The sequence below is a fragment of the Callionymus lyra genome, chromosome 6, assembly GCF_982586985.1.
Source record: "Callionymus lyra chromosome 6, fCalLyr1.hap1.1, whole genome shotgun sequence".
Lineage (NCBI taxonomy): Eukaryota > Metazoa > Chordata > Actinopteri > Syngnathiformes > Callionymidae > Callionymus > Callionymus lyra.
This window is the reverse complement of record NC_141823.1, coordinates 20387685-20399721: the sequence shown is the minus strand read 5'-3', so window position 1 is coordinate 20399721 and position 12037 is coordinate 20387685. Positions and strand designations below refer to the sequence as shown.

Below are 12037 nucleotides of genomic sequence, written 5' to 3'. Positions count from 1 at the left end.
GGGTGTACCTGGCTCCCACTGGTTTGTGCCAGTTCTGAGGTGATGGCACAGCTGGACATCTTTCGATTTCGAAGGGAAATAAGCTTGATGTGTCTGCACTAAGTTTCCTTGCGTCTACGATCATCAACGTTGCCAGTTTCTTTGTGCTTCTTCAAAAGAGCATCTTTAAACCCCAGTCTGCTTTGAAATCTTTGTCTGGGCGAAACCTTGCTGATGCAGTAGAACTACCTTGTGTCTTGTTGCTGTGCTCAGTCTTGCCATGGTGTATGACCTGTGACATGAAACTGTCTTCCACAACCTCAGCTTGGCAGCAGAGTTTGTTCCTTAGCCAGTTTTAATCTACTACACAGTTGTATCTTTTTCACTTAATGGCTGTGTTTCAATCTACTTGTGAAATTGATGATCATTAGCATCTGTTTGGTATAATTGGTTCATCATACACCTCACTACGACCCTTCAAAACCCCTGACTTTGTGGAAATGTACCTTTAAAAATTGATGCTAGTTTGAAGGCAAATATTGATTTGATTTAGATTTCTCTTTTGTTCGCCCACTTTGCATTGTGTAAATTGATAAAAAATAAACAATTGTTTATATTTTTGAAAGCATTCTTCGTTTACAGCATTTTTTCCACACCTGCTTAAAACTTTTGCACAGAACTGTATATCGTTAATAATTAAGAAACAGTCATAATCAAACCATTACTGTATAAAAAAACAGTTGATTGATCGTCACATATTAATGATCGATCATGATTTATTCTGATACTAGGCCGTAAATAATGAATGTGTTTTTATTATGTTTGATAGCATTAGTACAAATCAGTTTCACTGACTTCGACAAAAAATAGCATTTTAAAATAACCGTGTTGAAGCTCGCTCAAATGTCCCTGTGACCCACTTTGGTGCAGCAGTGGAACTTGAGTCCCCCGCTCAGATCATGACTCAGAGGTCAGACGACCTTCCATCATAAGGGCAAATCCTGCCATTAGTTTGAAGATAACTTAAATATTGAAGTATCCCCGCGTCACCAGAAACACGTCTCGGACATGTGTCGGGAGATTCTGGAGCTGGAGAAGAAAAAAAAACAGGAGTTCTTGCAGACCTAAGGTCAACAGATAGAAGTGTAGAATCTAAATATGTAGTTTTCACACACAAAGCACGACACACTCAATGGAGTTTGAAGGCTTTTTATTTAGATTCCAAAATCAAGAAACCAGATACTATTAAAAAAAGCTGAGAATTCCAGTTAAAATATGACATAAAAAAGCATTAAGAAGATTAATTTTTAGAGGTGCTGGGATAACCAGAATGAAAAAGCGGGACTGAAAGACTCACAAACATCATTAGGTGATATTCCAGGGAGGTCAAATCATAATAAATGACCTGGAAACAAAATAATTAATAAAAGCTTAAATAAATAAATGACCGGGACAGTCAAGTTAATAACACCAGACACTGAATGTAATCAGGGCGGACATGGTGCAGACCCACAGGAAGGGGAAAGTCTCTACATAATAAAACAGGAAGTGAAATACTAAACAGTGGATTACAAAATATCTGAACACATTTGAAGGTGGTTTATAACCTGAAAGGCAGAGGGTGAAGGGGGTCCTCTCAAACTTGGCTACCATGAAACATTTTAACAAGTTCTGACCGTGTAAACACCTGCTTGAACACGGCGTCATTAGAAATAAAACATTTAGCTTAAGTGATTTGACCGAAACGATTCGGAAATACTTGACGGAAACACATTACCAGGACCCGATATAACACAGTTTCCACTTATGTCTGGTATTTGTTTCAAGCGGCGAATCCGACACCGGCTCTTTCCCCACAGTAGATTTCTAAAATAGGAGGTCATTTTTGTGCCGGCTTTCATGTTTCCACTCAGCTGCCAGGCAACACCTGACTCGACCTCTGACCCCGCGGCTGCTGCTGACCGGCCTCCTCACACGTACCCGGCAGTCCTTGACGGGAGCCGTGACACCCCGAGGAAAATGTCATATAAGAAAAAAATCAAAGACAGTTTGATCCTGTATTTGATCGTGCTTCATTTTCTTGCTGCTTGATCACAGCGTGTGTGTGAATGTGTGTGTGTGTGTGTGTCACCCTGGCCTCAGCTGTTGTACAAGCGTCCTGACCTGAGCCTCGGGGGCTGCGGCAGGGTCGGCCTGTCAGTGTCCCCCTCAGGGTGCAGCAATGACATTTAACTCAATATCCCAGAAGGATAAAGTTTCTTCCTCACTCCCCTCCATCTTCCGCCGGGTGTCACTTGTGTGCATGCGAGTGTGTGTTAACGTGTGTGTGTGTGTGTGACTACTACAGGGACACCCATCACCTCACCCTCCCCACCGCCAACATGCTGCAGGGATCACCTTAACAGAGCAGACCCTCCTCCCCCCTCCTCCCCCTCCGCACTCCATGTTCCAGTCGTGCAGAAGTGATAAGTAGTGCGACGGTGTAGCTGACAGACCTCCAAGATGTTACGCAATGGTGGGTGTCTCTGCTGAGTCGCCTGGCAGAGAACATGATGAACATCATCCAGTTGTTCCAGGAGAATAAACACATTCTTCCGTTTCAGGAACATCATTCCCGTAACGCTCCGATTCAGTTTCTGCTCGGGTCACAGTGACCTTGCAGTGGAAGCATCTTTCTGGACGGTGAGAGGAAAAGTTCAAAGTATCCATTTATACTGTAATACTTTCTATTAGACGTGGCTTGATGAGGTTTCACGAGACCACTGATGAGGTCTCATGATACCTTGTGGTCATTTTTTTTTAGAGGTAGGTGGAGCTGTTACAAATGACCTAAGGCTTTTATTTGATTCATGGTTCTAAGCCAAATGTTAAAGGTCTTTCGACAAGAAGGATTGTATACCTTACCAACCTATGAGTACTTACTATCACTGGTCCTCTGGGCGACCTCTTCCAACTCTAGTGAGGGAATATCACGTTTATCAAGTATACATTTTCCAAAAAATTCCCCCAGAAACTGTAATGCTTAAACGTCCTGTAGTGAACGAATGTTGCTCAAGCAATAAATGAATGAAGGATTTTTTTCCTACCAGTTTGTTTCTTCACCAGGAGTTCTCGAAACTCTCCAGACTTCCCTCACTTTTAAACATACCTGGAGACGTTCGCTTGAGGAAAATATATGGAAGTATATCAGTGCCATCAGAATATTGAATGGTTTAAAGGTTGAAACTTTGAATTGTTTTATTGAAATGTGGTTGTTTCATTGTAAACATTGACATATTATTTTTCAATAATTGAATTTAATGCTTTGTAGTTTGAAAAATGTAATTCATATTTTATTTAAATAAATCAATGTCACCTTCTAATTCCAATAATTCAACAATAAATATTCTACATTCAATGTTATTCAATTCATAGTCTTTTTAATTCAATATAAAAATGTTGGTAAAGTAGTGCCAAATACAGAGTTACTTGGTCAAATTTTCAGCAAATCATGCTACTCCCAGATGATCATGTGACTGATCTGCGTTGCTCAGCACTGTTTAAGGTATTGTTTGTGGGCACTTACTATACCTATATATAATATCAAACATTTGTATTTAAAAAACAAAGCCTGTTTATTTTAATATATCGACTTTATGAAATGTAGTTTCTTTATTATTGGGATTAGAATAACAAATTATATGTGTGAAAACAAACAGATTCGTTTGAAATTGATTCATTCGTTTTCATGTCATTACTTCAAAAACGAGTTAACTTTTCAATAAAAAAAATAAATTTAATTCAATGATTAAAAAAATATATAAAATGTTTAAAAGACACCAAAAAAAGTAAAGTTTCAACATTTGGGAACGTTAAATACTTACTCAGACGATTACATAGAACATATCTCAGATGAGATCTTGAGGCAACCAAACCCAAACCGTTGCTATGTTGCACTGTAAACTGTTTTCATATTTCTATAATAAATATACGTACATGTCTGAAAGGTGCTATGCAAATATATTAATTATGTGGCGATATAGTTAAAACGAAATGATTAATATATTTGACCGTTTGTTTACGAGACGGAAGAGACAAACGTTTATTTACGTCAGCTAAATGTTTTCCATGAGTCGCTGCAGCAAGTAAAAAAAAAATCCTCTACCACAAAAGGGCATTGAGGTCAAGGTCATAGCTGCTATATTCCATAAAGAACTTCCCGTTTAAACACAGTTCACAATCGTGGTGGAGAAATGGCTGCACGTCCGTGGGTGTGATGCGCTCACTTCTCCCTCAGTGCCACATAAAAGGTGTGTTATTGTCAGAGAGTAATTAGTATTGGTTCAATATGGCGGAGGATTATGAGCTCCTGCGTGTGTTAGCGGCGTTCTGCTCGCAGCTTTAGCTAATAGTAATAATAGAAGCGGCAGCTGAGTCTTCGAATCCTGAATTCCTCCCCAGATATAAATAGGGCAGGTGACAGTGTACTGCTGGACATGGAGCCACCACAGCTTTGCAGCTTTTTAATTTCAGAATGCCGGAACCTTTCGTGCAGCCACGCCAGTTTAACTTTCATCTATTGGGAGAAAACCAGAGCGACACGCTCGGCCGCACGCAGTCATCAGTATCCGGGCGACACTTTGGGCCCAAGAGTGCCTGGTTGTTCACACCATTCCACACACTTAAGGCTGCACTATATACGCCACCGGGGAGCTGATGGGAAAGCCGGTCTGTTGATCAAAAGCTGCTTCTACCGGTGAGGCTTTTAACCTCCTCCATTTAAAATTTCACCGGCAGATTTTTACGAAGCTACTGTGAAATAAGTCATCACCGCACCCGGATCACCCCCTTTCAACAGGGGTTTGAACCCACGGGACGGGTTCTAATAAATCATAATTTTTACAGACACTCGATCAGATCCACTTTCATTAATACCGTCGGCGTAGGAAGATAATCCCTCTGAGGTGTCATCGTGGCAGTTGTAAAGAGGAGTATTTGGTGCCGGCGCAGCTGTACAAACTACTATGTTCACTATTTGGTATCATTTTCAACATGAACTGTCTATTTAAAGTTCTCTTATTTAACACAGGCACTATTTCGGGGGCTCATCGCTCAGACGGTTGGGAATGCTGAACACAATCTTGCCCAAATTATTTCCTCATAATGAGACCAAGGTCATCCACGAGTACTTCAATGAACGACTACCTTCCAAGTGCAGGTTTTCGAGGTATAAAAGGGGTTGATTCGAAAACTCAAGTAGATTAAATAAAAGGTAAAATCTGATTCACAGGATAAAAGAAAATATTTTCACTTTATTAATGAGACGTCAGATCATGCGACACTATGTGGTTCAGATAACACTTTACTATGATGCATCGATTCTCTCGCCGTTACTTTTATAATAGGAATTTGATCTTGACTGTTCATGTTTGCAAAATACATCACATTCATCCTGTAGTTGTTGCTGGGTGGTTTCCAACCACCAGGCTATTGACCAGTACCGGTCCACAAAGCGTACGTTACCGGGATGGAAAAAAAAAAAAAAAAAAGGTTGGTGACCCCTGGAGTACAGAACATCTGAAGCACGGTTTAATGGAGGAAAATTGTAGTTTTGCAGGGGACACCATCTTTCGTACAGTGGTCCATTGGAAATGTTGGGTAACAAAAAGGATGGTTTTGAATGCTTTCTTCTGAAATATTTTGGGTGGAGATTCTAGATGAACTCATCTCAGAAGAGTCCAAACAGACACTCCTTGTCCAACATGTTGCATCAATGATCCCTGGTGAATCAGTTTACTCTTAAAAGAACAAAAACAAATCACATGCATGAACCAACAAGTTGCAAAAGAGATGTGGGTTGCTGGGTAAATTGTCAGTCCCTCATGATTGAAAAAAGTGTACCTTGTTTACACAAGTCTGCAGCTGCACCGAACGGCTTTGATCTGATTGTAAATGATCCAAATACATATACATTCTAAACACACTCATGGTTCGATTCAAAGCTCCCTCCCAAAGTAATCCAAGTCCTCATGCCAAGCCTCTATAAATCGGGTGCATCCTTCACCTCTCACCCCATTGGTCCTCTAAAAAGACCATGATGGACAGAGCGTCTTGGAGGAGGGTGTCGCTGACAGGAAGACGAATGAAAGCAAAAAGAGCCGCAGAAATGCCTCAGAAAGAAACGGGATCCTTTTTTGATATATTTAGAATGAGGATCATAAAAAAGGATTTAGTTTTCAACACTGTACCTCGAGTGGGACTCATTCATTCTAGAAGTAAAAAGGTTAGACTATCAACCCAAATTAAATAAGGTGCCTTCATGATCATGCGCTTTATACAAGTTTAACCAGATAGTTATCGTGGGTTTTTCTGGTGAGCTCTGCTCGTGACGAAACAGCGCCATCTCTTGGAATACCGCGAAACAACAACGTAGGTTGAGAGAAAAGAACATTATTTTAAGTTTTATAAAAGCTAATTTTAACCAAAGAACACTGGTCTCCCACACCATATTCAATAAAGATATACGATTGGTTGCACGTGCAGAAGATAACCTGGTGCCGACATGGAGGGAAAGACGAGTCACGAGTGCTGACTAATAAATGGAGATTCAGGGATGAGTCTTTAAGGCTGACAGTTCAGAAGAGGACGCACTTACACGACTGACATACTTCAAACATAGAGGGCAGAAACCAGCTGGGGATACAAATAAAACATAATAGAAAGAAACACTCAGCTTAGATGTGAAGACTTGATTCAAAAATCTGCAAGTTACCATTTCTATTTCTTCTAAATAAGAAAAAAAATGTATTGTCATTGAAAGATCGACTCAATGCTTGATGTGTTGTTGCAAAGATGTTGCTTCAAAACACACACAGAGGCAAAGGAAGAAGAGTGTAGCTCAGATTCTTGCTTTATTGGTCAACTTGATGAACAACTACAAAACGAATTCACAAAAAATTCTCTTTCAAGTAATCAAATCTGTACAAACCTAAACTGTATGGGTTTTTACAGCTCTGGCTTATAAGAATCTGAAAAGTCATGTGTATGTGTGTGTGCACTTGAAATTACTCCTGTGAAGCAAAAGTGACTCACTGCACACCACGTGCACACACACACACCTGTGTGAGATTTTACAGTACGGAGGACAGGGAAACACTGCACTGCCCTCCTCCACAAGTACACACACGCCACCTGCTGGCAGGGGAGCGCTGCTGGACCGCTCGGGTCGGCACAGGTGCGTCTCCGGGCCGGCGTTATCAGCCATGACTACTGTACAGACAGTCCACTGAGAGTGGCAAAGAGAAGAGGAGAGTAGAAATCTCTATTACTCTCAAACAAATGTACAAATGATTTTTGATGCTCACCGGCAGATGCTCCACATTTGTCATCTGCGCACATTCACTCGCTCACCCACTCAAACAATTGGTAACATTAAATGTTTAAGAAGTACAGATAAAAAAGGAAAAAAGCCCTGGGTATAGGTTTGATTTCTGGCTGTTTGGTGAAAGAAAGGACAAGAGAGGTAGAGAGGGCAGGAAGGATCGAAGGGTTGAAGGTCAAGGGCCGACGACTGGTGTCATTTCTTAGCTTTTCTGGGTGGGGTGACAGGGCGGCCAGAGCCCATGCCCCCTCCCCCACCGTAGAACAGCTTCTTGTCTGCAGGTTTGAGGATCTGGAGGGGGGAACGTAAAGAAGTGTTACGTTTTTGACGGATGGAGTGATGAGAAAGGTGCTTACCTGGAATGAACACATGAGAGTCTCGTCTACGCTCATCATGGCTCCTGCGTTGTCGAACTCGCCGCAGTAGTTTGGGGCAGAGAACAGCGTGACCAGCTGCCTCTTCGCAAAGAACTCATACCCATCCTCCACCACCTGAGCGCAGACAGATGAGATGTTACCAAACAAGTAGTTATTCACAGCAACAACAATGACTCATCATTCACAGCCGTCGAAAAATCGCCGTCACTGAAAATAGAATTCTGGAGCAATAGGAGTTTTCTTTTGAGCAGTCGCTGAAACCAGATGTTCCTTTTTTACTTTCCATGATGTTAGACACAGGTCATTTGAGTGTTTAGCGGGTGTCAGGTGATTTTTACTTTTTATTTTTTAATTAAGATTATGATTGAAAACAATCCACTCCAACAAATTTCAACCTCACATACTTTTAATGTAAGAATCTACTGCAAATCAACGTATAAAATAGGTTCATGCAGTCAGTTTATTAAACTAATTGCAGAACAAGTAATGATCTCTGATAAAACAAAAGCATTAATCACATTATCGTACATTTAAAAAAAATAAAATAAAGCTTTTTTATGTTAATGTATACATATGTAATTGTCTAGGTAGCTGGTTAACCATCTCTTACTCAGAGTATGTACACCTTCTAATGGATGACTGAACACTGACCTGGTGGGCCCGACAAATCAGGTCCATGTCGTGTTTGTGGAGGAACTTCGTGACCACATCTGCGCCAAAAGTAAAGGAGACTCCACGGTCGTTCTCGCCCCAGCCCAGCACATCTTTGTCAGGATCGGCCCAGAGAAGGTCGCAAAGGAGACCCTGATCCGGTACATCGGTGGGACGCATGACCCTTCGCACCTGTTCCATAGACTGAAGGTCCGGAGATAAACCTATCATCCAAAAAACAATGTGGAAATTAAGAAACTTTGGTCTCACATCCTGCCATTTAGTCATCAATCGGTTCCAAGTTTGTTTGGCAGAGTGTTTAAATTACCCAACTATGTGAACTATGAGGGATGAAAGGGGTTTGAGAATACCTCCATGGCAACAGAAGATCTTCTCGTCAACAATGGCAGCAACGGGCAAACAGTTGAAGCAGTCGGTAAAGGTCTTCCACAGCTTAATGTTATACCGCCTTTTACCTATGGAAACACACGAGAACGCTGTCAAACACTTATCCAGAGCCATAAATGAGTTCATAGTCCGTCCCCCCGTTACATCACATTATGAAAACAAACTTTATATAATGCAGGCGCTCAGAGACGTGCCTTTTACCACCTCTATAACCGTCTCATGTTTTTAGCCCTGAGCTGTTCTAACAGGATCTGATCATGTGAATTTTAAACCGTAAGAAAATAAGGTTGTATAATGAATCCTTGTAAATAAGAACAGTAGTCCAACTTGTGAAAAAGGCAGTTGTGGACTGAGGTTTATGTCGGCTATAAAAATATAATTTGGATCCTTGTTTTTAGTTTAGGCTTAGCGCAGCCTTGGCGCTCGTGTTATATTGCCTTTTCTGTTAATGTTTACTGTACACACCAACAAGCTGCTCAAGTCTGTCTGCATGAAAACTGAGAAGGTCAGGAGGTGATTTAGGTCAGATTCATCGAGCTAATAAGGTTAACAGAATCTTGTGGGAAAAGTTGGCAGAGGTTCACAGGACTAAACTTTTTCTTTTCCATCCAGACTTCATCTTTTTTGCAACAAACTTCTTTTTTTTTTTTACAATTAATTCAAGCTCAAACAGCAGATGAGGATCACAGAGAAGAACTTACACTCATCGTAAAATCCATATATTCTGTTGATGGATGCGCATTCATGGTTTCCTCTGAGAAGGAAGAAGTTTTCTGGGTATTTGATCTTGTATGCCAACAAGAGGCATATGGTCTCCAGCGACTGTTTGCCCCTGTCTACGTAGTCTCCCAGGAACAGATAGTTGCTCTCAGGTGGAAAACCTCCATATTCGAAGAGCCTGAGCAGATCATAGTACTGGCCATGAACATCACCTGGTGGATAAACAAAGCAAAAATTATATTGTCATCATGGTAATGTTGTTATTTTTATGCAACTGTGAAAGGATGTAAGCAGCTATTATAAAACACACAAACTATCTTGGATTGTCATCTAATGACATCCCAGGAGGGCTAATCCATGGAGACAGGGTAAAAAAAACAAAAAACAGCTGACTTGTTAACTTTTCAAATGAGCTGGAATATTACTTTGAATACTAAATGAAATGCAGCAAAAGCTTGGTCAGAGTTTATTTTTAGTATATATTTATGTATAACTGTTGTGAACATGTATAATGAAAATATATAATTTTAAGTACTTTATGTAAAAGCATATTAAACTAAAAATGTATTACTGTTCACTAATATGCATCATTTCAAGGTTATAAGATGTCCTCATATTCATATCAAATACAAAAGATGTATTTTTACCAGCACCTTTACATTTTCATAGAGTCAATATGTGCATTTCCGTGCAACAGTCGAAACAGGTTTGCTCACCACAAATCTTGAGCGGTGCCTCAAGTTCAAGCAGAATTGGCTGACTGAGGAAAATCTCCCTGGATTTCAGACAGAGCCCGCGGATTTCATTCTCTGTCAGCTGAACATTTTTGCCAGGTCTGGATCCTTTCACTGTAGAAAAAGAAACAATGATATACTTATTTAATAAACCATTCAAATGATAGTAAGTTCTGGCATTTGATGTTAAAAAAAAAAATCACTACCATTCAGTTTTATGTTCCATCATTCAATTTAGGATTTAAAAATAATATTTTCACATAAAGTTTTCTACACCTGGATGGATAAACACTAGCAAATGCTACTGTTTACAAACACAACAACTGAAAAGGCAAATTGAAGTTTTAATAAACTACAGAAACTAGGCCAAATAACCATCATATAAGCCAAAGTAAACAGAATAAAAATCTTATATTATATAACATGGAAGACTTACATTTCCAAGGACAAATAAAATACAATGGAAAATGTAATATAGAGTCAAACAGTCCAGCATTCCTTTAAAGCGAACTATTTGTCCTAAGCTAATAGAAGGATTTAAAGCAGTTATACATGTTGGACACCAATTGTTTATGCGGATACAAATAAACATATATACGCATAAAGTATTAATCGCAAATAATAAAAACCAATAAAACAACATTTTAAATGATGTTAAGAACGTTTAAAGGCTCATATAAATACAAACGAACGCATCGAACCAGTGTCACCCATTTACCGTATCTTAGCCGATGCTAGCTAAAATGGCTACCTCCGAACCTTACCTTCCAGCAGGCGCTGTATAATGGAGTCGATGTTGAGCTTGTCGGCTTCTGCCATGCTAGTCCTCTGTAAGCGGTTCCTTGAATAAACTGCAAAAATGAAAAAGACACAGAATGTAGTCACTTTGTTTTGGATCGCCGTGGTACAAACAAACTAGTTTAGCTCGAGCGGTTAATCGGCTATCGTTAGCCTGCTAGTTAGCTAACCTTGGGCCAGAAATGGCAACCTCAAAACCTGAGGCCGTGCGGATACTTGTTCGAGCTCGGATGGTCCGCATGCACGTTCGACTGAAACTTGAGTTAAATGCGTTCCATTCGACGACGATTCTTCGGTGAGATTAGAGGATATTCGTCGTTGTTTCTGTCGAGATTGTTAGCGGCATGTCATCGACAAAAAAGAATCGATGGGCGCTAACTGAAAGCGGGGTTGAACGGAAGTGGCGCGGTAGATCCCACGCCCTGATTGGTCAGTCGCACAACAAGGCGGGATTTGTGGCGTTTAATACGAGAGGTGATTGGCTACTTTAAAAGCCTATCATCATCATTGAGTTATCTGAAAGAAGAAGGTAAAGAGAAGTAATTGCCTAAATATATGTGGATCACGCTTCGTGTGATCGAAATGAAACAACTATTTGAGCCAGATGTGACATTAATACGTGTGTGTATTATGAAAGAAATATACAGTATGTTATAAACGCGATTTTAACTTGTTATTTTTTTTAAGTGGACACACCTCCCCCCACCCATCGCCACGATAACATTGTTAATATGTACGTTTCTGAGAAAACCTAGAATGTATAGATCTTATTTTAAAAGGTGATTTATTTGCCATGGTGTGTTGGAACAGCATCCATAAAGTAGGAACTTATTGAAACGCTAATGAATGAGTCACGTCGTTTAACCACTGAGATGCAATTTAAGTAAGTAAGTAAGTCATTTATATTTATAGAGTTCTTTTCCGGACCAGGGTCACAAAGCGCTTGAACAATAAAATCTATTTTTAAAAAGGTCAAGATAACACTGAGAACAACACAGGAGAAAAACAAG

At 40.1% G+C, this 12037-nt stretch overlaps 1 protein-coding gene across 1 annotated transcript; it reads right to left on the bottom strand.

Annotated features, from left to right (window-relative positions):
- Positions 1–6850: 6850 nt before the first annotated feature.
- On the bottom strand, positions 6851–11407 carry ppp1cab (protein phosphatase 1, catalytic subunit, alpha isozyme b). The gene is made up of 8 exons (XM_087794123.1): positions 11198–11407; positions 10994–11080; positions 10212–10343; positions 9477–9707; positions 8739–8843; positions 8368–8591; positions 7696–7830; positions 6851–7630 (listed from the first exon to the last, which is right to left on the bottom strand). Exons 2-8 carry the CDS (start codon positions 11046–11048, stop codon positions 7535–7537), a joined length of 978 nt encoding a protein of 325 aa, XP_087650249.1. The 5' UTR covers positions 11049–11080; positions 11198–11407; the 3' UTR covers positions 6851–7534.
- Positions 11408–12037: the final 630 nt, after the last annotated feature.